At 34.4% G+C, this 27,937-nt stretch overlaps 1 protein-coding gene and 1 pseudogene across 1 annotated transcript; one reads left to right on the forward strand and one right to left on the reverse strand.

Moving 5' to 3' along the window:
• Positions 1–1,215: 1,215 nt before the first annotated feature.
• On the reverse strand, positions 1,216–3,210 carry LOC131159356 (protein RETICULATA-RELATED 3, chloroplastic-like). The gene is made up of 2 exons (XM_058114214.1): positions 2,739–3,210; positions 1,216–2,507 (listed from the first exon to the last, which is right to left on the reverse strand). The coding sequence occupies exon 2, from the start codon at positions 2,464–2,466 to the stop codon at positions 1,384–1,386; it is 1,083 nt and encodes a 360-aa protein (XP_057970197.1). The 5' UTR covers positions 2,467–2,507; positions 2,739–3,210; the 3' UTR covers positions 1,216–1,383.
• Positions 3,211–16,039: 12,829 nt separating this feature from the next.
• LOC131160932 (pentatricopeptide repeat-containing protein At2g01390-like) lies at positions 16,040–25,023 on the forward strand (annotated as a pseudogene).
• The last annotated feature ends 2,914 nt before the right edge of the window (positions 25,024–27,937 follow it).

Raw genomic sequence — 27,937 nt, forward strand, 5'->3', positions numbered from 1 at the left:
TTATGGCAGCCAAAAAGTAAAAGAAAAATAAAATAAAGGCATCAACTTTGTTTACCATACTAAAAATAAAAATAGTCGATGAGAGAAAGCGACAGAAACAACCCAAAACATAATATGCAGAAATGATTGATTAAATTTGCACCTATGGATGTGTAAAATGTAAGCCCACACTTTCAAAATTTAAAGACTTTTCAAGTCGCGTCAGAGTGAAACCAGATCCTCTGCCGAATGTTGTCCTGGGTTGATTTTAGAGCAGGAAAATGTCATGTGGGTTTTTTTTTTCTAGGCAAACTTTTGAATTTTTCTTAATGCTAAGTCAAAAAGTTATCATTATGCATAGAAAGGAAGAACAGAAAAGAGAAAAGGACCATATAATCCTACCATCACCTCATACCATGGACTAATTAATATTTAATATAGTACTTGGTTCTGTCAAAAAAAAATTTTAGGAAAGAATGAGAAGAAATTCAATGGAGTAAAATTAAATTTATAACATAATTTTTTTTTATATATAACTTTATTTAAAATTTTGGCCCCATATTTGTTTTTCTAGCAAGTCAAATGATTAAACTGCATCAAAATTTTACATTTACATGAGCAAGATATCTATTTACATTAAAGACTTCCTTCCTGCAGTAAAGTCTTTACTTTTTTTTCTTAATAGATGATATGAAGTATAAACTCATCTGTTTCTTGGCAAACACTCAAGTGGTTCTATGCTTGTAAAAGACTCACTAAAAATGAAATATCACTTAGACTGACAGGACTTATGCATGGGTCATATGCATAATTTCTCAAAATTTCACTACTGATACAACTTCTATACGTGTAATTCCAACTTCCAAGTCTATAGATCATCCACCTTATCCTTACATTAGAGCAGGTCTTAAATATTTGATTGAAAATTTAGGTTGACAATCCACGTACACACAAGGATGGTACTGGTTAGGAACACATGAAAAATTGGAAATCAAAGATAACACAATGCATAATTGCATTCTTAAAATGCAAAATGGAAGGAACAAACACGAAATTAAGATGATGAACAAATTCAGAATGCTACTTACCTCCTGAGGATAGCCATTCCAGCCACCTAACCCTGTCCCAGCAACATTTGGCATGAGGTCTGACGAAGCCATGGTCCAGCAGCTTCCATGCTGCAGTCTTTTAAAATTCTTAAGCTCAAGTATGTAGCATGATTAGTAGAAGAGAGAGTTTGAATAATAATAGTACCAAAATTGGACATTATAAAGAGAATTATTTGATTCATAGTTCACAGGTAGTGTCACAAAACTGCAACATCTCAGATGCAAAGAAAGATGCAGTTGAGACAGCAATTACAGACTCCACTGCCAGCCAACAAAGAAAGCAACAGTGAAACGATCACTTATAAGTAGACTGCCTATTTGACAAATCTTCACTGCTATCAACCAGCTTCTCTTTCTCTGCAGCTGACCCAACTACCACTGAATCTGTCTTTTCTTCCTCAACGCTCTGCGATCCTGTTAACCTTGCCAATATCACAAAAGACATTCCACCAAGAACGTTATTCATCATTCTAAGAACTATCACTGAAGACTTAAATACAAGAGGTGGAACTCCCTTGGCCAGCAAGAACTCGATCCCGTTCAAAGTTTGGTATCTGAAATTACTGCTTAAACCCATGTGAAGTGCCCAAGTGAGAGCATTCAAGATTGTAGGTGGAGGTTTGTTTGGTGTCTCAAAATTGGGATCCATCTTCTTCCTCATCTTAATCAATCCATTTGAGAGCGCGGTGCCCACGAGGCCAGCAGCAAACCCAACAGCAGCAAACAGAGTTCCTTTATACACAAAAGTTCCAAGCCGATTGAAGAGACCATATGCACCAGGCTCAAACATGTGACTCTTGGGACAGTTTGCAAATATGGCAGGAAGACTGGAGGATGAAGCAGACACCGTGGGCGCCAAAAGATACATCAGAACAAAATTCATAATGGATCCAACAACCAGAGTGGAGAAAACAAAGTCGAGCTCGTTGAGTCCGAAATTGGGACGGGAAGCCATGTCTCCGAGAACACAGGCGCTTACCCCCACCAGTTCCTCCATTAGAACCTTGAAGGGGAACTGTGGATCAGCCGCAACCCTAGATCTCCATCCATGGAGAAATAGACCCAAGATCCCAACACCCGGCCCTGATGAATCACTGGAATCGGAACTCCACCCTCCGCTGTCGCCGCCACCGCCGCCGCCGCCACTATGCCCCACACCGCTGCTGCCATTGCCTCCGGCAACCGAGAGTTCAAATTTTCCGATCAAGTTAGGGTTGAGAAGTTTTGTCTGTAGAGGAGACACGGAGAGGTTTTGAGGAGACGAGGTCGGGAAAGAAACGGAGGGAAAACTGGTTGAGTGGCCGGAAATATGGCGAAGATCAGATACATGGTAGTGCCTAGCGAGAGGAGAGAAATGAAGCTGAGCCATGGTGGCCATCTTCTCCCGCGAGAGGATTTTTCTTCTCTAATTAAGCACTCCTGCAAGCAAAATATCAATAAAAGTATAAACACCAAATTTAATACTTCCGAACGGGAATGATCATGGTATAGAACGGACGAATCGGGGATCACATGAAAAAAGAGCACAAATTCTAAAGCAAAAACAGACAAGTTCAAAAACCGCAAAGAACAGATTGGTGAACACTGAAATTGATCAGATTAAATTGACAACGGGGAAATGGAGAGAGTTTCTGGGGAGAGCGCAAGTACCTGAGTTGCGGAATATCAGCAAGCGTATAGTAGAATTTGAGAGTATGGCCTTTGGATCTCAAGAAAAACAATCATAAACTTGTGGAAGTGATCTGAAAACCCGATCGATTATGGTTCCAGTAGAGAGAGAGAGAGAGAGAGGTGTTAAGCTGGTGATCGAACCAGATCAGACTGAGAGGCCTGGGGAGAAATGTATGCAGTCACACCTCCACCAACCTCGCTTGCGAATCAGTGCTAGGCACAACACAACTGTAGCTGTGATCGTGAGAAGCACATAAAACCCTAAAAATGGAGGGACCGTCCAGGAGAAGAGAATGCAGAGCGCCAACGGCTCTACCGTACTGACGCGCTCCCAAAACTGTGAGTTCACGCGCGCCATCCTTACCGGCTGCCCGTGGCCGGGGCCCACGGGCCCTTCAAAATCCAACGCCGGGCCCATACAGTTGCAATGATTTTAGGCTGAAAAGCCTTCAAATCTAAATCAGAGCATCTCATTTTAATAATACTTACTTTTATTTAATATATTATCTATACTATATACAAACCTCTGTCTTATTTATCCCCTTTGTTCGTCTCCTAACCTTCAAATGAGTAACCACGGATCTTTGCCAAGAAAACTCAAGGATGGTATGACCCTTGCAATTGCTTCCAACTAAGAGTCCAACCTTCATCTCTTGTTTAGGCACCATGGTAATATGCAGATTATCTTTGTCAAGAGCTCGAGGGGCTGGCCACATTCCCTAAGGTTAAGAGATATGATATCATGTGGTTGGATGTAGTAACATAAACCCAATAAATAAATAAATAAATATAAGAAGAAGAAAGAAAATTTGAAAGAGCAGTACAGCAGGGACTCGTTGACGAGTGCTCTATGCTCGTCGACGAGGAGATCCCGAGAGTAGGAAATCTCAGACTTAAGGATTCGACGACAAACCTCTTGTTCTCGTCGACGAACCTTTTATACTCGTCGACGAATGCCAGCCTATAAATAGACATTGGATCATTTTAATTCGAGAAAAATTCCTCTATTCACACACTCTCTCTCTAGGGCTTCAGCCTTTCCACCCACTCTCTTCGATTTTGGCCCGGTTGCAGCCCGATTTGACGATCAAAAGTTACCATGATGATCTAAGAGAGTTTCTCTATAAGTCTAGTGAAGTAGATTTTTGAATTGAGTTTTTTAGGTACTACCCCAAAATTAGGGTATGAGAGTTATTTTTAAGAATAATTAGTTATTTAACTGTGTGAATTTAGAAATGTTAGAATATTGGGACTTCTGGGGTTGAACTAATTAAGTAAGGATTCTTTTGATAATACAAGGTTTCGTTTTTCCATTCGTTTTAGGAAAAGCTTTGAAAAATAGGTAAGGGGAATAGATTAAGCCAGTTGTTTTATAAATTCTACCAATTAAAATGGAAATTATATGTGTATGTATATGATTATCATGCAAGTTTTGAAAGCTAGCCGTTTAAACTGAGGGTTTTGAGCCTAAGGTTGTGTTAATAGCTATCATTTTCGAAAATAAACTAATTAAAGTAAAGAAAAAGGCTACAACATTTAAGTAATGGTTTCTCTGGATAATTTGATTGGTTGAAATAATTGGTTGAAATTGTTTTACATTTTCTAAAATTGGTCAAGTTGAGTAGGGTTAATTATCTCTGTTTTTCTTATTAACGCTTATTTTGAGTATTAGATAAATTATGGAGATAATTTAACCTATATTTTCAGTAAAACAGATAATGAACATGGATTGACTTATTATTTCAGTAGTTATATAAATATGTGTATTATTCAAATCGTGTGACATGAGGAAAAATGAAAGTATTATGTTGAGTTATGAAATATGTATAATATGTTGAAATAGAGAAATGCATTGAGATTATATTGTATTTAGAATTATTTAATTAGAGCAGAATATTAATGTTAAATTGTAATGTATGGTTTGAGAACTCCGGTGGACCATAATACATACAGTGCCGTTGCAAGAGTTATGGAGAACTTAGTGCAATCACACATCTTAGAGAGAGTGTTGGTATTGAATAGTCGATTGAACTGTGAAGGATAGAGTTTCCCATGGAGTCTAGACCAGCATGGGAGAGCCAATTGGACTGGCTGAAGAGTTGGGAATTGATTTAACTTTGGTGGACCGACTAGAGTTAAGTCCGGCCTGCGGGTAATAAAACCCGTCATAGGGGGAAGCATGTTAGTTTTTATTCATCTGGCAGTGAGTTCTAAATTCATATTGATATATTTATCCAGGGTATAATAGAGTTGTGCATGTAAATACAGAGCAGTGTATGTGAATACAGAATATATGAAGACAAAGGATGTGAAATGTGATAACAGAGTATGTGATAGGAGAACAAAGCACGTGAAAACAGAGATTATGAAGAATTGGGTTTTACAACGATAACAGCATACAGAGTAAAGTAACAAAATATTAAATGTATTAAATATAGTAGTATTCTATGCATTTGGGGCGAAGTAAACTCTCTGCTCCCTGATAGGTATTAGTTGCAGCCATACCAGGTTGCATAATGTATTAGAGTAGAGGGGAGTTACATGTATGGGCGTGTAATCTCCCCTATCCTCGGGAACTTTCGCTTATAAATAATTGTGTGTGTGAGTGAGTATGGTCTAAGAATGATTTTATAACTGTGGTTAATTAACAACTGATGATATTTTGTATACACTACTAAACTCATGATAGCCACACACTAGCATTAATCTATTTCATCTTACTGAGATGTGTCTCACCCGTTATACAATTCATCTTTTTTAGGACCTCCGTGTGATCGAGCTTAGCGAGCTCGGGGCTGGGTTTGTTGGTATAGTATTTTTGTGAGAGGATACAGATCTTGAATGTATTTTTGGGTTTATGTTTTAGTTTTTTGAAATGTATATATAGATATAGGATGTTGGGAAATTTTTTTTTTGAATGTTTATATAGAACTCTGATATATTATTGAGAATGTTTATTTATTTTTCCACTACGTGATTGAGGTTATGGTATCAAACACAGGTGATTAGATCATATCACACTTTGGGCTCCACTTGGCGGGTTCGGGGCGTGACATTGCATATATTATTCTTACACAACTTAGAGCAATAAAAGTTTAAGCTTCAATGGTCGCCAATGGTCCAAGCCTATTTTGTAGTTTATTACAAAATACGTTTCTATGCCCTTATTCTTCCCTTTCAAGTTCTTTGTTCCTATCTATGCCCTTATTCTTCCCTTCAACAAACTCTCACCCTCTCTTTCTATCATTTAATTGTCCATTTTTCTTCATAGTTTTTTTTTTTTTTTTTTAGTTAGGTTTCACATTTATGCAAGAATCTGGTTGTAAGAGGATGTTTGTTTATGGTGGTATTGTTTGTTTAGTCAACCACAATAATTTCATTTTGAACTAAATTTTTTTTGTAATTTGAATTACTTTTTAGTTGCTGCAAATAATTAAATTAATTCATAATAGTTAAATTAATAATTTCTATAATTGTTTTTAATAAAGTAATTAATTAATGAAACAATTAGTAAAATAATTGACATTTTGAAAACTCTCATAAATAAAATTATGAATATTTTGAAAAACATTGCAAATAAAATTGTGAATATTTTAAAAGCTTTCCATATATTTATAATTCAATTTTGGTAGCAACTAATTAATAATAATTGATTAATATCTTTGTGGCTACTAATAATAATTGAATTAATAACTATTAAATTACAATTAATGATTGACTTAACAATTTTGGTAACCTGAATAGTAAAATTAAACTTTCTATAATTTCTACTTCTATTTTAATTTTTAACTACTAATAATTAAATTAATTAATAATAATTGAATTGATGATTTCTATAATCATTGTTAACAAAGAATTAATTTATAAAATAATAGTTAAAAAAAAATCTCAAAAATTATTTGTAGTTTGAATTATGTAGCCATTAATAATAATTGAATTTGTTATTTTATCAACTATAGTTCAATTACTCTGTGAATATTGGGCATAATATTTAATATATATTATGAATTTTTAATTTTATTTTTAACTAATAATAATATATAAAGTAATAATTTTTGTAATCAATATTAGTGATTATACAAATAAATTTTGCAACTACCAATAATTCTGAGCCGGGAAGGTTTCTACCATATGGTGGAGGTTCTCGAGCATTTCCACCATGGTACTCTGTTGATATTTTATTTTTGGTTACACGTATGTTGAACTCTATATATGAGAATTTTTTGTTTATAAGATCCATTTTGAATTACATTTTATTTCTTATTAATTGTTGTATTGTTGTTGCTGAAAAACTATAATGTTTACAAGGTTACAATTTAGACTAAACTTAATCGAGAAATTTCTTAAGGTATAATGATAACACACAAAAAATCATATTTCTTTAACATTGTAATGTAAATTTTGTTTTATTTTCTCATAACATAAAAGGTTCATATTATTGAGTTGTATTTAAAATTAATTAATTTAATAGTAATTAAAAATTTAATATTTAATAATTATGTCAAGAAATTCATAGAATGTAAATAGTAAAATAATATCTCGTGCATAGCACAAGTACTCTACTAGTATATAATTATAGAAGTTCAAATTGAGAGCTTCCCTTAGTCAATGTATTCAATTGCGCTATTAACTTATAGGATAAAAAACACTAATTTCTCTTGAGATTTGGTAAAAAGACAGAAATCTCTTCCAAGGTTTCAAAAATGTTACAGATCTCCCCTAATGTTTTTCAAAAAGATACAAAACTCCCATAAAAAAAAAAAAAAAAACTGGTCGTTTTACAAAATATAAGGGGAGGTTTGTGTCTTTTTGATAAACCTCAAGGGAGGTTCTTGGGAATTTTAAAATCTCAAAGGAGGTTTTTGGAATTTTTGAAACCTCAAGAGGAATCATTGTCTTTTTTGCTATATCTTAGAAGAGGTTAGTATATTTTGCCCTAATTTATATTATATATTATGCATTCTTATATTTTTTTTTCTAATAATATATGAAGAGTACTTTAATATATTATTGACATTTAATGGTATATCACATTAGGGGTGTGCAAACGGTCGGTTCGGCCAAATTCAGTCAATTAACTGAATTACTCAAAATTTTTGATTAACAATAATCTCTAACCGAATCAACCGAATTAGGTGTTGTGACCGAACCGTATCCAACCGAACCAACTTTTAGGGTTGTAGACACCCCATTTTTACCCAGGCCCAATATTATTATTATTATTATTATTTTGCTCATTATTATTACTATTTATTTATTATTATTATTATTATTATTATTTAGGGCTTGGTGTAGGGTTTTGTTTAGAAGCCTATATATAGGCTCTTATTCACACAGGAAAAAGGGGGCGCTGCACAAGGGGCTGCGAGCACAGCCAAGCCGGGGAGACACATAGAAAATACAAAGAAAAAAAAACCTAGGACCTCTCTTCGTTTCCTCTCTCCCAGGCGTGCCTCCGCAACCCAGCCAGCTCCTCCGCCCTCACCCACGACATCACACCAAGCCCCCACCTTTTGGCATCCTCCCATCCATCCCTCACGGCCAGCCTCTCCCTATAGAGATCCCCAATTGAAGCCAAAGCACACCTCCAGATCCACCAGCCGGACCTGCTGCCAGCACCAGCTACTCCAGACAGTCGAGGATCTCCGGCCACCCCCAGCCTTCATCTGCTTCGAGGACCAACCTGCAGGAACCATTGAAGCCTCCCTCCCGAGCCTCCATAGCAGAAGCCAAACCACCTCCTTCCGGCCGCCCCTGCAACCACTCTCGCGCCAGCACGGATATATCAGTGCCATCCCTCACGCAGCAGCCGATCCATCCTCCACGGCCAGACCCGAGCCCTCTTCTCCGACCTCCTCTGCCCTTGTCATCGCCGGCATGTTTGACAGCTCTGTAGATCTCGGGCTAGCCACCGTCTTCAGCAAAGCACCACCCTGGGGAGACTCACAACCACCTTGCTGTCACACAACCAGCAGGCCAGCATTCCAGCTGCTGCGAGCACAGTCAACAACTCCGGCCGCCCTCCGTCCTCCGGTGACCTGCTTCTCAAGTGGCCGACTGGGTATATATTGGCTTGTATATATGTATATTGGTACAAAGGTGGTATCTTTAGGTATTGTATATGTAGATATACATATACACACACACACACACACACACACACACACACACACATATATATATATATACACACGCACACACAAATATATATATATATATATATATATATATATATATATATATACTGGTTTGTTCTGTTTTCAGTATATAAGGTTTAGGTTTTTATGTTATTTTATTTTTCTGTATGTATTGTTGTTTATTATTACTTTGTTAAGTTTTTTTTTTATCATGATTCTAGGCTATTATTTTGTATATATGCAGTAGCTTGGTTTACTATTTTCATTATGTTATATTATTATGTAATATTATATTTTGTTTGTTTCCTTTATTTATTTATTAGGTGCATATTTTATCATCAATATATGTTTGTTTTTGTCTTATGGTATTAATTTTTGTAGGTTTATTGTATGTTTATTATCTATGTGTTTTTGCAGGAGGTATATTTAAGGGTTTTATTTACGTATAAATTTATTGTATATATTAAATAATATTATTATTGTTGGATTTTATTATTATGTAATATTGTGTATTCACATTATTGTTGTTATATTGTGGCTGTAGTTCAGTGGCGAGAATTCTAGGCTATTGCCGGTAAGTGATTTTGTATTATTTAGCATGTATTTTTAATTGATGTTGTATTATTTAACAATTTGTATTGTTTTAGTATTATTTTACATTTTGTTTTATATGTTAGTATTTATGTTTTTTAAAGGTTAGGTTATTCATGTTAATATGGTTTAATTTTTCTTATAGTTTATTCGTGTTATTTAAATTCGTTCACGATTTTGGTTATGATTGTTTATTATTTAAATCATTTCACATTTTATATCTAGGTTTGTTTAGGATTTTGGTAGTTTTCATGTTTTTAGAAGGTTGATAATTTTATGTTTAGGTATTGTTTTAGGGTTTGAGTTATTTTCCTATTACTACTGGTCTTATTATTGTACATTGATTTCTGTCCACCTCATTGCATATCAATTTCTAGTATTTCTATATTATTGAACACTCTTTGATAAAATTAAATTTATTTCCATATTTATTTTTAGGGTTCCCCTCTTGTGGCATATTGATTTCTCTAGAGTTTGTGTATATTTTCTATTAGATTCATGACTTGAATTGTTTCCATAATTTATTTCTTTCTCTTTTCGTATTAATATATGGTATATGATTTCTTGGGTTTAATTATTGGGCTATATTATTAGGGATGGATTGTTAATACTTGAGCTTTATCATAGAGATTTTGACTGTTATGATATTTACGTGTTATAATATATAGTATTAGTATTATATCATATTCTTTATTAATTATTTGAAATTTCGGTAAAATACAGAAAAATCATAAAAAATAGAAAATTAGGAGAAAATTCTAAAAATATTTTTGACTTGACTTTCACTATTTTCTTTAATTATATATATATATATATATATATATATTTTATTTCAAAAACCTCCCAAGCTAGTATTTTCATACTTAAAAAAAAAACCCTATAAAATTTCCAAAATTTGGGAGTGTATTTTTGTAAATTATTTTCGATTTTTATCCCTATGATTTTATTGCGGGGGTATGAGCCTTCGGGCATCACGTACCCTAAGCTCTGAGGGAATATATATATATATATGTATATATTATCTTTATTTATTTATTATTCTATTTATTTATTTATTTATTTATTTTTTACATATGTTTATAAGTTCATAAAAAGGAGTAATTTAAAGAATTATTAGATTAACTTAGGGATAATTTTAAATTAATTAGGTACTGTTCATAAGAACGGGCGCGTAGAGGGTGCTCGTACCTTCCCCTCGCGTAACCGAACTCCCGGCCCCAACTCTGGTAATGTAGACCGATTCTACCCATAACGGGGTAGTAATCATGTGTTCTAACCGCACTAAAGGTTAGTGGCGACTCCGATATCCATGTTTTTCCATGAAAATATTAAATTGATTTTAATTTCGCCGCCCGGGGCACACACGCTCCCAGGACGTCGCGACAAGGGTAATTTGGTTAATCGAATTTGACTGAAATAATTTAAAATCAATTATAAAAACAAAATATGATTGCAAATTATAAAATTAATTATAAAATTAAATTTTGCCCTTTCTTTTAATTGTAAGAGCTGAATTAGGAGAATGACATTGATTTAATAAATAAATTAAGAAAATCGAACAATTATATAATATATAATATATAATATATCAGTTATATTTAATATTAATAATTTATATTTAATTTTTAATTAATTAGTAATTCGGGTAATTTGGTTAACCGAATTAAAATTTCCCACACCTGAACCAAAAACCGAATACCCGAAATTATTAATATTTGTAACCGAACCAAACCGAATCTCTACATTAACCAAACCGAATCGACCGAACTCGATCGGTTAATTCGATTAAACTCGAATTATGCTCACCCTATATCACATGCTTTTACATATTAGTAGGATTAAGAACCCTGATCATTATTCATCAGAAACTTAAAAAAGATTTCTCCCCTTCATAAAATTTTTCATTTTTTGTATGGGCAAGAAGTGAACCACAAAGAACATGAACCACAAAAAATGACAGACAAACAATAGACAAACAATAGAAAAGAAAAAAAACAATCAGAATTAACTAGATACAATACCACCTAACCCTGCTATTTCATTTCATGACTTCCTTCCTCATTGTTGCTTCAACCGGAGGGGGGTTGTAGTTATGAGAAAAAGAATTCCTCTTTTATGGTTCTAAAGTCTTTTATTATTAATCGACATCAAACTGTCGAACAATTTCTTTCTTAATCAAAGTTGAAATATACTTATTTTTTATCTTATTGAGAAGTCTAATTTTAACAAGATTCATACTTGTAAAAAATACGTTTGATTGTAGGTATAGGTGAAAAAAAAAAAAGAACAACAAGTCCACGTTATCAAATTTATAAATGGTTTAACACTTTTTGAAAATATGAGCACTAACAAATTAACTTCTAGCAAATAATGTTGCAATTGATATTTCCAATTTGACCTCTCTTGCTCAATGAAATCCTCGGTATAAAATTTATTTGTAAGCTTGAAGTTCAGTATGTTATGATTCTTTAATGGTTTAAGTGACTTATGGATCTCTATATAAAGGGTTCTTGGTCCCTCTCACTACTTAATAATCAAGTAAGGTAGAATCTTCATCACAAAGTCAAACATAAGAGTAAGGAAAGAGAAGATCAAGTAGTATTCTACATGATTAAGACTTGATCAACAAGAATAGAAGGGAAAAAGAGTTAATTGCATCAAAGTTCGATTGTCTCGATGAAAATATCATGAGGTATATTTTGAATTTCTTTCCTTATCTTTACTTGATCATGATTTATAAAATAAGTTGAAGATCCTTCTTATGGAAATTTTATAACATGTGCTATCAGAGCTGAAACGAATTTTATGAACTTATAAGAGTTGTTTTACATATAAGGATGCCTTAATATATAATCAACCATATTTTTTTTATCAAATTGGTAATCACAAAAGTGGCCTCCAAATAATATGATTCCAGTAAAATAAAAAGGTACTAAATGCTTCAGTTTCATAGTGGATATTCGTAACCAGTCGTATTATGTCTAACCTTTGATTTAATGAAGCTATGATTGCTATTAAAGAAGCCACCAATTTTTCCCTTTTCCCTTATTTGTGAGAAAAGAGTTGGAGCATTTGTTTTTGCCCCATATTTAATATGTTTCTTAATTTTGGTTGATTATGTATTTGCTTTAATTTGAAAAAAATAAATAAATAGGGCATTTAAAGCCATAAGGTATTTGGAGTAAATCTATTGACTTTTTTGGGTCCGTCTCTTGTTTTGATTATGACAAACCACAGTATCTTATCTGTGTGCTTTGAGTATTTGAACAAGTTTATTTTTCTAAACACAGATGATAGATGAGAAATGAAAGCCGAGAAACACTTAAACGAGCATACCACAGTATCTTATGTGTGTGTTATTCACAATCACCCTCCGATTCCAGCTTCTTTGCCCAATTCTGACGAGCCCTTGCATCACCCTGTGCATCATTTGCATTAGTTGCATTCTGTCGAACACTTGGAGGGCAAGCTTCAAAATCGGCCAGAGCAGAATCATCGTAATCAGCGTCCTCCTTTAAGACATTCATTCGAACACCTAGCACATTGCCTTTGGTTCGACCGTCTACAGAATTATCGATTCTCATCTCTTCATTCGATTCACCTTCAGGGTCATCATCCGAAGATGACACACACCCCTTCGAGTTACTTGATTTTCCATTGCCCTCTTCTTCACTAAACGTTTCACAATCACCATCAAATTCTGCATTCGTGTTGTCATCAAAATTGATTTTAGAATTCGATTCTACAAAAAATTGGTCACAAACATCCTCATCCATCCCTGTTCTGCTACTGTAAACCGTAGCCTTCCCCCTTTGTAACCCTTGAACGACATGAACGGTCGTACCACTCTAGGTTTGTCGTAGATCTCGACCAGAATGGATTCGATGAGAATTCCTCTTCACCCAGGCAGAACGATACCCCCCCTCTTCCCGCTTATTATCTGCTTCATCAGATTTTTGTAGCAAAGAAAATTGATTAGCAGCAGCAGTGATTCGCACTACCTCCACTCGAATCTGCTGCACACTCTTCCTCACCCAAACCCCATGATTTCCTCTGTGGTGTAATGACCTGCTTAATTTCTATATATATTTTTCCTTTTATAATAAAACCAATATAATATATCTAGGAGATCATAATTCACCTGGATCCGTGGGTACCAGGGATACAACAGAAATACAGCACGGAAGCCTAAGCAGTAGGAAATATAAAATCATAAAACCATATACAATACCATCCATCACAGTACCAGAGTCACTATATCCATTGTAATTACATATGTAAACCACCCAAAAGAGTCCTAGGGTCATTTTCCACAAAAATTCATCTTACCCTATCACAAAATATGTACCCTTCATAAAGGGCAGATCAGTCGTAACTATCATAGTAGAGCTTTATTCGCTCTCCTATCTAGGGCTCCTAAAATGTTTATGAAATTTAGGGGTGAGACACCTCTTAGTATGGAAAATAAAATAATACTAGTGTGTGGTAACATGAGTTCATCCATGTTATACATAAAAGCATATATAAGCATATCAAGTAAATATGTTTGTATCATTTATGGGAAAACATGTATAGTTTTAATAGGGTAGAACATAATGGGTTTTCATAGCATAATTCATCTCATATAATAATAATACAAAAAGCACCCTGGTAGGTCAGTTGGATGTTGTCATGTATTACCCCCATATGATTGGGTTGTGTGGCCCGAAGGCAAGACCTAACAATGGTTGGCCAACCACTGCCAAGTCAATAATACAATCTGTAAGTCTGATGGGTCTGCCAGACCTGGTCCGTACACCAGAGACGCTTACACTTCTTAAAACCACATCGCCTATCCGTCCTCACGCTACTCCGTACAGTAGCGTTAACACAATATCGTGATGATCATGAACACATAGCATCGGTATCGTGCAAGTGCTAGCCTAAATCAAGCCAATCAGGTTTTGATAACATGTATCATATAATGAAACTGTGATACATGAATATTTTATACCATTAATTACCAAATCAATATCATCATATCATTTTGCATATATACGTATATCATGAAAATCATTGGCTCGTATGCCGATATTTCATATTTTACCATAACTCGGCCCGTACGCCGGCAAATCATATCCATAGCTTGGCTCGTACGCCGACAAACATATCCATAGCTCGACTCGTACCCCGAAAAACATATCCATAACTCGGCCCGTACGCCGGCAAACATATCCATAGCTCAGTCTGTATGCTAGAAAATCATATAAAATTCTAGGCCCGTATGCCGATTTTTCATTACAAAAATCCATATCTTTATCACATTCCCAAAAAATAGTATTTCATTATAATTTCTACTCATGTCACACGAAATAGGTTTCATATATGTTTAAACATATCATCCTTTTATAGTAATATTTCCCAAACATAAAGCATATATAAGTATATTTATTTTCCTGAAATTAGATGCTGTAATAACATACATACATTTTCACAAAATAACTAGTTTAGTTTATCCCCTTACCTGAGTCCTAAAAAGTCTCTAAGAAAACAATCCTGCACACGTAGGGTTCCTCGTTCAACACCCTGAAAATGATATTCCCTAGAACTAAACTTCAATATTTCTACACGTACTACGCTTTCTACAACTGTCAAGAAGTCAAATATTGAGTAGAAAGTTTTACCCTGAATTTGGGATGAATTTCCAACTCAACCCGCCAATGATCCACTCCAGCAGATATGCAGAGAACTTCCCCAAGAGTGTCGTGGTGGCTTTGGATCGTCGATTCGACAGAAGATCGGCCCGAAATCCTAGATAGAAGTAAGGGGAATCGAAGGAAGAGAGAGGAAAGATTTATGCAGCCAAAATTCACCAAAAAATGGCGTTTGAGACTACTTATACACTGGCCTTCATCGATGAGCCACGTCACCTCGTCGACGAGGTCATGAAGATAACTCGTCGACGAACTCTCTCCTTGTTGACGAAATTCAAAATCACCCAAAACCCCCTCTCGGTATTTTCTCGTCCACGAAGAGCACCCTCGTCAACGAAGACCTGTTGTGCCCCCTTTTTAATTTTCTTTTTATTATTTAAATATTATAATTTCTCTAGGTTGTTACATGTGGTCTCTTATAAAATCTAGATTAGATTCCTGTTCACTCTTGATAAGCAAAGATTTCATCTTAGCAGTAGAGGTTACAAACTCAAAATCAAGACCAATCTTAAGAATCAAGCATTTCCCAACCCATCCCAAGCGTCCCTCCTAGAGAGGGAAGAGCTCTAACTTGGGATACCTCCTCCTTTTCCTGTTACTACTGCTAATCCTTCTTGCCACTGTTGTAGCTGCAGCACATCGGATGATAAAATCATCTTCAATTACCAAATAGTATTTGTGGCTTCTTATGTTTAGTTCTTATAGCAATATGGCACCTTTAGATTTATCAGAAAATGCAAGCGGTTCTTAGGCATCTTTGATGATTGGTCATTTGGCCTTTAGGAAACTTTCCATTAGAGGTGTTCACTCCCTTCACCGGTTCAAACCAAAGAAAAAATTTCACCAATTTAGTCAAAAGATGGGGAAATCTAGGAAACCAATTGAGCGAGAGGAAATGGATCCGAAATTTTATATAAGGGATACTATTGGTAACATATGGAAAATTTTAAGGCATTCTACTTGGGATTTGGTTCAATAACAAGTGGAGAGGTTCTATGTGAAATGGGATTCCTACACAGTCAACCAGGTTCTCAAAACCCACCCACCAGTGTAGAATGTCTGGTTGTTTTTGGGCGTCACAACTGAAAGGTTTAAAGCATGATTAGTTCACTTACACAACCATGCTGGGTATTTTTGGAGAGGTTGGGAGGATTTTGTTAATGAAATTTGTCTTTTAGTAGATAAAACAGAAAGGGATAAAGATCCACATTGTGACTAACACTTCGCTTCTACATTGGCCTTCCAATTATGGGGATATTAATGGGTCAGTTGTCAAGATCAAGTGTTTATGTGATGACCCAAAAATATATATATGATTAAAGCACAATAATAATAAAATAATAAAAATGGTCATTGAGTTAATATCAATACAGAAGTGTTTTTTCTGTAGGATCCTTGATTCCATGTTTGATGCCTAAGAAAGACCTTGTCTAAGCGAGTGCTCAGAGACCATTGCGGCTCAGTCGCTCCCTTGAGGTCGGCCTAGTCAAAATGGAATTTCATAGGATAAACAGGATAGACACTGTTTATACACGTAAATAAGTATATATACATAAAATAGTGTTTTGATAGACATAATTTATAAAAATACATAATAAGATGATAATAATATAGGTATCATATGTGGGGGCCCACAAGACTATGTGGGGTCCACATGAGTCCCGGAGCCACAAGATACTGTTTATATACGTAAATAAGTACATAAAATAATGTTTTGATTGATATAATTTTAGAAATATATGATAAAATAATAATAATATAGGTATCCTATGCGGGGCCCACAAGACTGTGTGGGGCCCACATAAGTCCCGAAGTCGTATGGAGGTTTACACGAATCTCAAAATTATGTAAGATGCATAAAATCGTATAAGAGTTATTCGAGTTACGTAGGATCCATTCGAGTCTCGAAGTTGCGTGGGGCCCATAAGACCATGTGGGGCCCACATGAGTTTTCGAAATTTAAATTTAATTCTTGTTCAAAAATAAATAATAAAATAAATAAATACTAAAAATAGTTTAAAAGTAATAACAATGATAATAATGATTAAGAAAAATAATAAAATAATAAAATAATTAATTAACTAATTGTTTAATTAATTGGTAAGTGGTTAATTAAAAATTTATTTTATGGGAATGGTGGCAAGCACTCCCACATGGCCTCCATCCCCATCCCATACTCAACCCATACCTTACCTATCCCTTGCCCATACACATATTGCTCTCCTTCGATTTTTGAAAAATGCATCACTCGAGGCACGGGTAGCTCTCTCTCGATTTTTGCGACACACATTAATCTCCCTCGATTTTTGCAAAACGCGTGCTCGATATCCGTGACACACGTCGCTCTCTCTCGATTCTCGTGGCACACGTCGTTCTCCCTCGATTTGTGCAAAATGCGTTGATCAATATCCGTGACACGCGTCACCCTCTCTTGATTCTCATGACACATATCGTTCTCTCTCGATTTGTGCAAAACGCGTTGCTTGATATCCGTGACACACGTCGCTCTCTCTCGATTTCCACAACACGCGGCCATTCCCTTATAAAAAGGGTATGCCCTCCTCGAACTCTAAGAATCACAGTTTTCTATCATCTTGAACAATCACATTTCGGTTTGTAGTGATTAGCTCTTCCCAACTTGTCTCTTAGTTGTCTCATTACTCGAAAATGTTGTCAAATCACCAAACTCCCCAAGTTGCTAAGAGCAGCACTAGATCGTTGATTCAAAGATGGAAACCCAGTAAGGCACAGCTGGAGATTCTAGAGGAGGCCTTCCACAGCAGTCAAGGGAAACTCCCTTCAGTGGAGCAGACTATCTTGCTTGCAGCACAACTCCGACGGTATGGTCCAATCGAGCCGAAAAATATACGCTTTTGGTTTGAGAACCGTAGGCGTAGGCGGGGATCAGTTGGAGAAGCCACTATCTCAACTACTGCCCCATCAATTCTCCATATTACCTCCTCTGCCACTATCCACCCAAGCAGTGCCCCTGCCATTCTTCCAACCCTCTTCCCTATCGAGAATATTCCGACTGTGAAACTTACAACTAATATCTCACCAATGAACCATATCCCTTACAATGGCAATATCGCAGTCACCACCCTAAGGGTTTCAGATAATGTTGGCCTACTTCACCACTTCAAGGAAATTCGATTCGCAATGAGACTCATATACGGGCCACCAATAACTCGGGAAGAGAGCAGCTCTTCCTCCTTCGCCGAACAAACAGGCGTCCTCTCCCTTTTTCCGACCCAAGCCGGCGACATTATAAGAGGTCAATTCTACCAAGAAAGAACCCAGGCGGTTAGCAGTGACACCGCTAGTACTGCGATAGATGTTGACGTTGATCTAAGGCTCTAAAGGCCAGATCTCGTATATTTTTTTATTTATTTATAGGACATGTATGATATATATATACATATATATAATTATCCTTTTCCACATCTTCTGAATTTCTTTTCCATTTCAACCTCTATTAGACCGACGATTCACACTTCAATTCCCAAAATAAAATACTTCGTCAAATTGACCCTCAATCTATTCTAAGACTTAGTTAAATCGTTAATCAATTTACTCTTTCTAATTCTAATAGCGCAACCCAATTATACAGTACTCATTCTAAATTAGCAAATTTCGAGGAAGAAATTTTTATAAGGAGGGGAGATTGTGATGACCCAAAAATATATATACGATTAAAGCACAATAATAATAAAATAATAAAAATGGTCATTGAGTTAATATCAATACAGAAGTGTTTTTCTGTAGGATCCTTGATTCCATGTTTGATGCCTAAGAAAGACCTTATCTAAGCGAGTGTTCAGAGACCATTGCGGCTCAGTCGCTCCCTGGAGGTTGGCCTAGTCAAAATGGAATTTCATAAAATAAACAGGATAGACACTGTTTGTGTAACACCCCGACCCCGAGGGGTCTGGGATATTAACTTTTTACTACTAATTTACAGCGGAAGCAAATAAACTCAATTTTTATTAAACCAGAGCACTAATATTCCATATTACAATCATTTATTTCAAAAGAAGGAAAATTACACAAACATAAATATCTGAAACCATACTAATATTTCTAATCAATCTTTATTTTTCTAATCCCCCACCCACATGCTTGCTAAGCCTGATTCCCGACATGTCCTTCAGAGTTATCTGAAATAAAATATGATTGGGATGAGACGACACTCAGTAAGTAAATAAGATTATTATTAGTGTGTGGCCAAAATGAGTTTTTAAAGAATTTCGTAAAACAATAATGAATACTATAACTTCAAGATTTCTTTTAGAATAAACATAAATTTAACAATTTCTGCATAAAACTTTTGTCATCAATTTCAACAGTAAATTTTTAAATCATATACTATAACTGCTATTAAACTTTTAACTTTAAAACTGTAAAAATATTTAATGATAAACATACATATACTTTTCCTTATACGTTTTCCTTAGATCGTCATATAAGCACCAAAATGATCCTTTTCACGTAAACTTACACTTTTCCTTCAAATTATCAGTAACTTTGTACACGTAATTAAATATGTATAAACATATATTGTAAAAACCACCCTTAGGCCTGTTTGCCGTAAGTCATGTTTACCCCCATGACTGGGTTGTGCGGTCCGAAGACTGGACTTAGCTGGCTGGCCGACCAAACTAAATCAACGTACGTAAACTTTAAGTGAGATTTTCCTTATTAAGTCCTGGACTTAAACCAGGTGTGCACTCAGGAGAAATCCACTAACATAAATAACCACTCTGTAAACAGTGTGGGTGCACTCTGATCCGTATAAACTTTAAGCTGCGGTACCGAGCATCTGTAACTTTGAACTTTCGTTGCCATAAGGGGTTTGAAAATCATCTTATTATAATTTATGCAATTTAAAATAATATCGTGAAAATCTCATCTTTACTCATATTTACATAAAAAAAAATGTAACGTAGAAATAAACTCATGCCACACAATTTTTATGTTAAAAATATATATAATTTTATTTTTGAATAGAAAGAAATGCTGAAAATTTACCCGAGGGGATTGGAACATTTCTTAACCCAAAAATAGATGCAAGTATATTAAAGATAGAACTGATATAATTAAATATGCGTAAAAATAAACTCATGGAAATTTTGTGGAACTAAGTAACATAATTAAAATTTACGTACAAAATAAGCTCGGGTATGAATTTAAAATAAAAAGAAACTAACATAATCAAAATTTACTTACCTTCTTCTTTTACCGCGTGCTACGAACACAATAACTATCTTTAAGAAATGAGATCGGAAAGAGTGGGTGATTGAGAATTTATTTAAAAATTCTCTCTCCACCACAATTTCTTTAACTCACTAATCCTTCTCTTCCTTGAAAAATTGTTGTGAAAAATGAAGGTTGAGAGCTCCCTATTTATAGGAAAATTTTGGGGAAAGAATGAAATTTATAAAAGTGTGGGGAGATGGGTGAAATTATAATTTTTTTAAAATTAAAGAATGGGCAAGGGATGGGCAAGGTATGGGTTGAGTATGGGATGGGGATGGAGGCCATGTGGGAGTGCTTGCCACCATTCCCATTAAATAAATTTTTAATTAATCACTTACCTAATTAATTAATCAATTAGTTAATTAATTATTATTTTTTTTTTCTAATCATTATTATCATTATTATTATCATTGTTATTAATTTTAAACTACTTTTAGTATTTATTTATTTTATTATTTATTTTTTTGAATAAGAATAAAATTTGAATTTTGAAAACTCATGTGGGCCCCACATGGTCTTGTGGGCCCCACACAACTTCGAGACCCGAATGGATCCTACGTAACTCGAATAACTCTTATACGATTTTATGCATCCTACATAACTTTGAGACTTGTGAAAACCTCCATACGGCTTCGGGACTCATGTGGGCCCCACACAGTCTTGTGGGCCCCGCATAGGATACCTATATTATTATTATTTTATCATATATTTCTACAAATTATATCAGTTAAAACATTATTTTATGTACTTATTTACGTATATAAACAGTGTCTTGTGGCTCCGGGACTCATGTGGACCCCACATAGTCTTGTGGGCCCCACATATGATACCTATATTATTATTATCTTATTATGTATTTCTACAAATTATGTCTGTCAAAACACTATTTTATGTATATATACTTATTTACGTGTACAAATAGTGTCTATCCTGTTTATCCTATGAAATTCCATTTTGACCAGGCTGACCTCCAGGGAGCGACTGAGCCGCAATGGTCTCTGAGCACTCGCTAAGACAAGGTCTTTCTTAGGCATCAAACATGGAATCAAGGATCCTACAGAAAACACTTCTATATTGATATTAACTTAATGACTATTTTTATTATTTTATTATTATTGTACTTTAATCATATATATATATATATATATATATATATATATATTTTTGGGTCATCACAGTTTGTACACGTAAATAAGTATATATACATAAAATAGTGTTTTGATAGACATAATTTATAAAAATACATAATAAGATGATAATAATATAGGTATCATATGTGGGGGCCCACAAGACTATGTGGGGTCCACATGAGTCCCGGAGCCACAAGACATTGTTTATATACGTAAATAAGTACATAAAATAATGTTTTGACTGATATAATTTTAGAAATATATGATAAAATAATAATAATATAGGTATCCTATGCGGGGCCCACAAGACTGTGTGGGGCCCACATAAGTCCTAAAGTCGTATGAAGGTTTATACGAGTCTCAAAGTTATGTAGGATGCATAAAATCGTATAAGAGTTATTCGAGTTACGTAGGATCCATTTGAGTCTTGAAGTTGTGTGGGGCCCACAAGACCATGTGGGGCCCATATGAGTTTTTGAAATTTAAATTTAATTCTTGTTCAAAAATAAATAATAAAATAAATAAATACTAAAAATAGTTTAAAAGTAATAACAATGATAATAATGATTAAGAAAAATAATAAAATAATAAAATAATAAATTAACTAATTGATTAATTAATTAGGTAAGTGGTTAATTAAAAATTTATTTAATGGGAATGGTGGCAAGCACTCCCACATGGCCTCCATCCCCATCCCATACTCAACCCATACCTTACCTATCCCTTGCCCATTCTTTAATTTTTAAAAATTATAATTTCACCCATCTCCCCACACTTTTATAAATTTCATTTCTTCCCCAAAATTTTCCTATAAATAGGGAGCTCTCAACCTTCATTTTTCACAACAATTTTTCAAGGAAGAGAAGGATTAGTGAGTGAAAGAATTTGTGGTGGAGAGAGAATTTTTGAATAAGTTCTCACTCACCCACTCTTTTCGATCTTATTTCTTAAAAATAGTTATTGTATTCGTAGCATGCGGTAAAAGAAGAAGGTAAGTAAATTTTGATTATGTTAGTCTTTTTTTTATTTAAAATTTATACCCGAGTTTATTTTATAAGTAAATTTTAATTATGTTAATTAGTTCCACAAAATTTCCATGAGTTTATTTTTACGTATATTTAATTATACTAGTTCTATTTTTAATATACTTACATCTATTTTTGGGTTAAGAAATGTTCTAATCCCCTCGGGTAAATTTTCAGCATTTCTTTCTATTCAAAAATAAAATTATATATATTTTTAACACAAAAATTGTGTGGCATGAGTTTATTTCTACGTTGCATTTTTTTGAAAATATGAGTAAAGATGAAATTTTTACGATATTATTTTAAATTACATAAATTATAATAAGATGATTTTAAAACCCCTTATGACAACGAAAGTTCAAAGTTACAGATGCTCGGTACCGCAGCTTAAAGTTTATACGGATCAGAGTGCACCCACACTGTTTACTGAGTGGTTATTTATGTTAGTGGATTTCTCCTGAGTGTACACCTGGTTCCGGACCAGGACTTAATAAGGAAAATCTCACTTAAAGTTTACTTACGTTGATTTAGTTTGGTCGGCCAGCCAGCTAAGTCCAGTCTTCGGACCGCACAACCCAGTCATGGAGTTAAACATAACTTACGGCAAAAAGGCCTAAGGGTGATTTTTATAATATATGTTTATATATATTTAATTATGTGTACAAAGGTACTGATGATTTGAAGGAAAAGTGTAAGTTTACGTGAAAATGATTATTTTGGTGCTTAAATGACGATCTAAGGAAAACATATAAGGAAAAGTATATGTATGTTTATCATTAAATATTTATACAGTTCTAAAGTTAAAAGTTTAATTTAACAGTTATAGTATATAATTATAAAATTTTACTGTTGTAATTAATGACAAAAGTTTTATGTAGAAATTTTTAAATTTATATTTATTCTAAAAGAAATTTTGAAGTTATAGTATTAAATATTGTTTTACGAAATTTTAAAAAAAAAAACTCATTTTGGCCACACACTAATAATAATCTTATTTACTTACTAAGCGTCGTCTCACTCCAATCATATTTTTATTTCAGATAACTTTGAAGAGCATGTTGGAAATCAGGCTTAGCAAGCATGCGGGTGGGGATAGAAAAATAAAGATTTATTTAGAAATATTAGTATGATGTCAGATATTTATACTTGTGTAATTTTTCTTCTTTAAAATAAATGATTGTAATATGGATAATTAGTGCTTTGGTTTAATAAAAATTGAGTTTATTTCCTTCCGCTGTAAATTAGTAGTAAAAAGTTAATATCCCAGACCCCTCGGGGTCGGGGTGTTACAGTTTACCAGTTCTCCTAAAAGTATTTTCTGTAAGGGAAGGCGCAACTTTATTTCCTTATACTCTTGGCAACGCAGAGTCCCGCACTAAGTGGCAGGCACCCATAAAGGGATGCACTATAAATGGAGCCAACAGGCTAGCACGCCAAGCACTGTCACAACTGGGTAGACTGCTGGCCCCCCAAAAGCCAACAATCTCCCTCCAATAGCTACCCTAGGAACGCTCGAACTCATGACCTTGCTCTGATACCAATTGTCAGGATCAAGCGCTTACCAGTTCGCCTAAAAGCAATTGCTATTAGGGAAGACGCAACTTTATTTCTTTATACTCCTAACAGCACAGAGCCCCACAATAAGTGGCAGGTGCTCATGAGGGACTGCACCAGAAATGGTGCCAACAGGCTAGCATGCCAAGCATTGTCACAGCTGGATAGACTGCTGGTCCCCACAAAGCCAACATCAGTGAAGGCATGGAAAGAAATGAAAGCTACGGTTTGTCATCCAATAGTTGTTTCTTATAATACTTATATGAAGGTTTTATTAGATAATAAAAGAGTGAAGGAAGCAAAAGATGTCTACAAGGAGATGTTGTAGTCTATATATTCTCCAAATTGTAACACCTATACAATCTTAATGGAGTATTCTGATGGATCTAGAAAATACAAAGTTGTTCTTAAGATTTTTAGTAAAATACAAGAAACTGGTGTACAACCTGATAAAGCTACTTGTAATATTTTGGTCAAGAAATGTTGGAAAATTGGAGAGACATGGGCATTGACTCAAATTCCTCAGAAAATGAAAGACAATTCCCTTGTCCTACACTACCCCATATATATACTTGCAAGCACATGAAACTTTAAAAATTATAGGTGTCAATGATGTTCTCCTCATACATGTTAATGTTTATTGTAGATGCATCAGTGAGAAGGAGAAGGTTAAATCTGGAGCAATTGCCTCTGATTACAATCATTATGTAGATATAGAACTTGTAAAAGGTCTCTTGACAAAAAAAGAATTTGTTGTCATTGATCACTTAGTTATCGAGATGGTTAATAGGAAAATAAAATTGGATCCTACAATTGTCTCTGACATCCTTATGTTAAATTGTGCTCATTGCAAGCCAAATTATGCATTTTTGTGCTAGAAAACAAGTTTGGCCTTTGTAGATAATTTCACTCATAATAGTAACAGCTAAGAAATAAATATCACCTCCTCTAGAAAGCCAGAATTCACTTAGAGGGCGATTGGTCTCCCACAACGAGTTCTTTGGAGTTATGTAATGTGGTTATGGTCAAAGATGGAAAACCTACCAGTTTCCCATAGATGGCGCCAAATGTTGCTACCAAAAATTGAATGGCTTTCAAGGATTGACCTTCAACCGAGGTCACCTAAAAAATGATCAAACAAGAATAGCTTGGAGGACCCGGAGTGTACTCCAAGGGATCACTCTGATGTTTTAGTTAAGAATCGAGGGAGGTTTAGATTACAAAAATAAAGAAGAATGGATAAGAATGAGAAGCTTACTTTATGTGCGCATTATTATGTTTGTGGGGGGTTATGGATAATTTAAGGGTATTTATGCTAGGGTGTAATGGAGGTTTCTTCATTGTGGCCTTTCACTAATATGTCTATTAATTTTGAGTATATCAATTGCCGAATAGATTACACAACAAAAAAGAATTAGAATTAAATACAATTACAAAAATCAAAATTAAATGATGCATTTGTATCATAGATAACTATGCAAGAATGGGCACTTAATTTTTCATAATGCTTTTATGTTTTTAATCATTTACTTTGCAAATGAAAATAATCATTTCCTACACAAAAGAACTAAGTAAAAAAATTTCTTAAATTATGAGTTTCAAAAATTCATAAAAAACCAAGATATGTCATCCTTAACCATCATATGTAATATTATTTCTCATTCATTACTGTTGGGTTGTCTCACATTGGTTGTGGAAGGGACTTGGTGGTCAGTTATTAAGTGTGAGAGAAAGTCTCACCCCATGAGCTAACTACTTGGGTTGAGAAGACCCAAGACCACCCAACACTGGTATCACAGTCAGGTTCAACATTTTCCCCAGGATGTCGGGTATGTGACCGATTTGGAGCCCGATGTGTGAGGGGGAGATTATTGGCGTTGTCCCACATCAGTTGTGTGAGGGGTTTGGTGGTTAGTTATTAAGTGTGAGGGAGAGTCTCACCCTGTGAGCTAACTTCTAGGATTGAGAAGGCCCATGACCACCCAACAATTACCATGATTAAGGTGGGTCAAGTGCAATTTCCTAAAACCAATATTTAAATAAAAGAAGTTTATAAATAAAAAATAAAAATTGTTGGCCATGATATATTATAGAAAAGAAATTTATAATACAAGAAAAAAAAACTATCTCCATGTGGCTTTCAAACAACATTAAGCATATGCATGTGAAAATTTTGTTCAGAAAATTATAAAGATTCACACATTCGAATGTATTTATATATATATATATATATATATATATATATATTAAATTAGTAACATACTAAAATTTTGTTGGCGACAATTTTTTTTATTAAAATGAAAGTGTAGGTATAATATGTTTATCGAGCAAATAAAAAAAATCCCTATTTGAAAAAGCTTAATTCCCATTTAGAAAAATTAGTCACAACTATCATGCACAAATCTAAAGGTTTCTTTTCCTTTTTCCTTTTCGTTGATAATAACTTTTACTAATTTAGTTCTTTGTTATGTAAATTTTTCTAGGTCAAATACATGCATGACATGGGTTTAAAAATCAATCTTCTAAAACTATATATTATTTTAGTATTTCAAATTTTAAGTATATAAATTTATCTTTGTGCATGTTGTGATGACCCGAATAATAAAAATGGTATTTAAAATAATAAAGAGGAAGGGAAATGGAAATAGTAACAGAAGGAGACAGTCAACTTCGTCAATGAACGTGACATTGCACTTTGGAAAAAATAACCGAGTGTAATTATCAGGGCCACGTCGACGAACACAGGGCATTCGTCAACGAGGGTATAAGAGGACCTCGCCGACGAAGACAAGATTCGTCGATGAGAAGATACCGAGAGAGAGATTTGGGGAAGTCTGAAATTCAAAGGTGCAGGTTCGTCGACGAAATTTCTATAGGACTCGTCAACAAGGTGACGTGTCTCGTCGACAAATCCAGTTCTATAAATATCAAAAACCCGGATTTAAACGTCCAAATTAAGGAAAATCTCACTTTCTCTCTCTCCTCTCTCTCTCTCTCTCTCTCTCTCTCTCTCTCTCTCTCTCTCTCTCTCTCTCTCCATTCGGTTTCTCTCCCTTCTCTCTTCGATTCCAGCTCCGTCGCTCGCCGGATCGACGATCTGAAGTCACCACGACATTCTTGGAGAAGTTCTCTGCATATCTGCCAAAGTGGATCGTCGGTGGAACCTCGTTGAAGATCATCCCTGAGTTGAGGTAAGACTTTTTAAGTCAAATTTGGTCATACTGTAGTTATAGGAAATGATATTCGCATGAAAATATTGAAGTTTAGTACTAGAAGTTTTTATTTTCAGCGTATTGATTAGGTAATCCTACGGTTGTGAGTCCAAGATTTATAGGAGTTTTTCTCAGTAGCCAGGTAAGGGAATAAACTAAAGCAGTTATTTTTTCATAATTATTATTATTATCAGCAAAGAAATGTTCAGGGAATATGCATGATATTTGAATATTATTAAAAAAATATATGTTATTGGGAAAATACTGCTATTGTACGGAGAATGAGATTTTAGAATGAAATGTACAAAATTACTTAACTTAGTATGACATGAACGTTATTTTCATGAAAGGTAATGATATGACAAATTTTACGAGTAAAGCATGTTTTCAGGTATTATGAAAAGATACAGTATGTTATGATGGTTTTGACAAGTACATGATAATTGATTTATTTTCAGAATGATATATATATGAAGTGATTTCGGCGCGAGGCCGTATATATATATATATATATATATATATATATATATATATATATATATAAAATGATTTCGGGGCGAGGTCATAAATATATATGAAA

The sequence above is a fragment of the Malania oleifera genome, chromosome 7 (genome assembly GCF_029873635.1).
Source record: "Malania oleifera isolate guangnan ecotype guangnan chromosome 7, ASM2987363v1, whole genome shotgun sequence".
In the NCBI taxonomy this organism is placed as follows: domain Eukaryota; kingdom Viridiplantae; phylum Streptophyta; class Magnoliopsida; order Santalales; family Ximeniaceae; genus Malania; species Malania oleifera.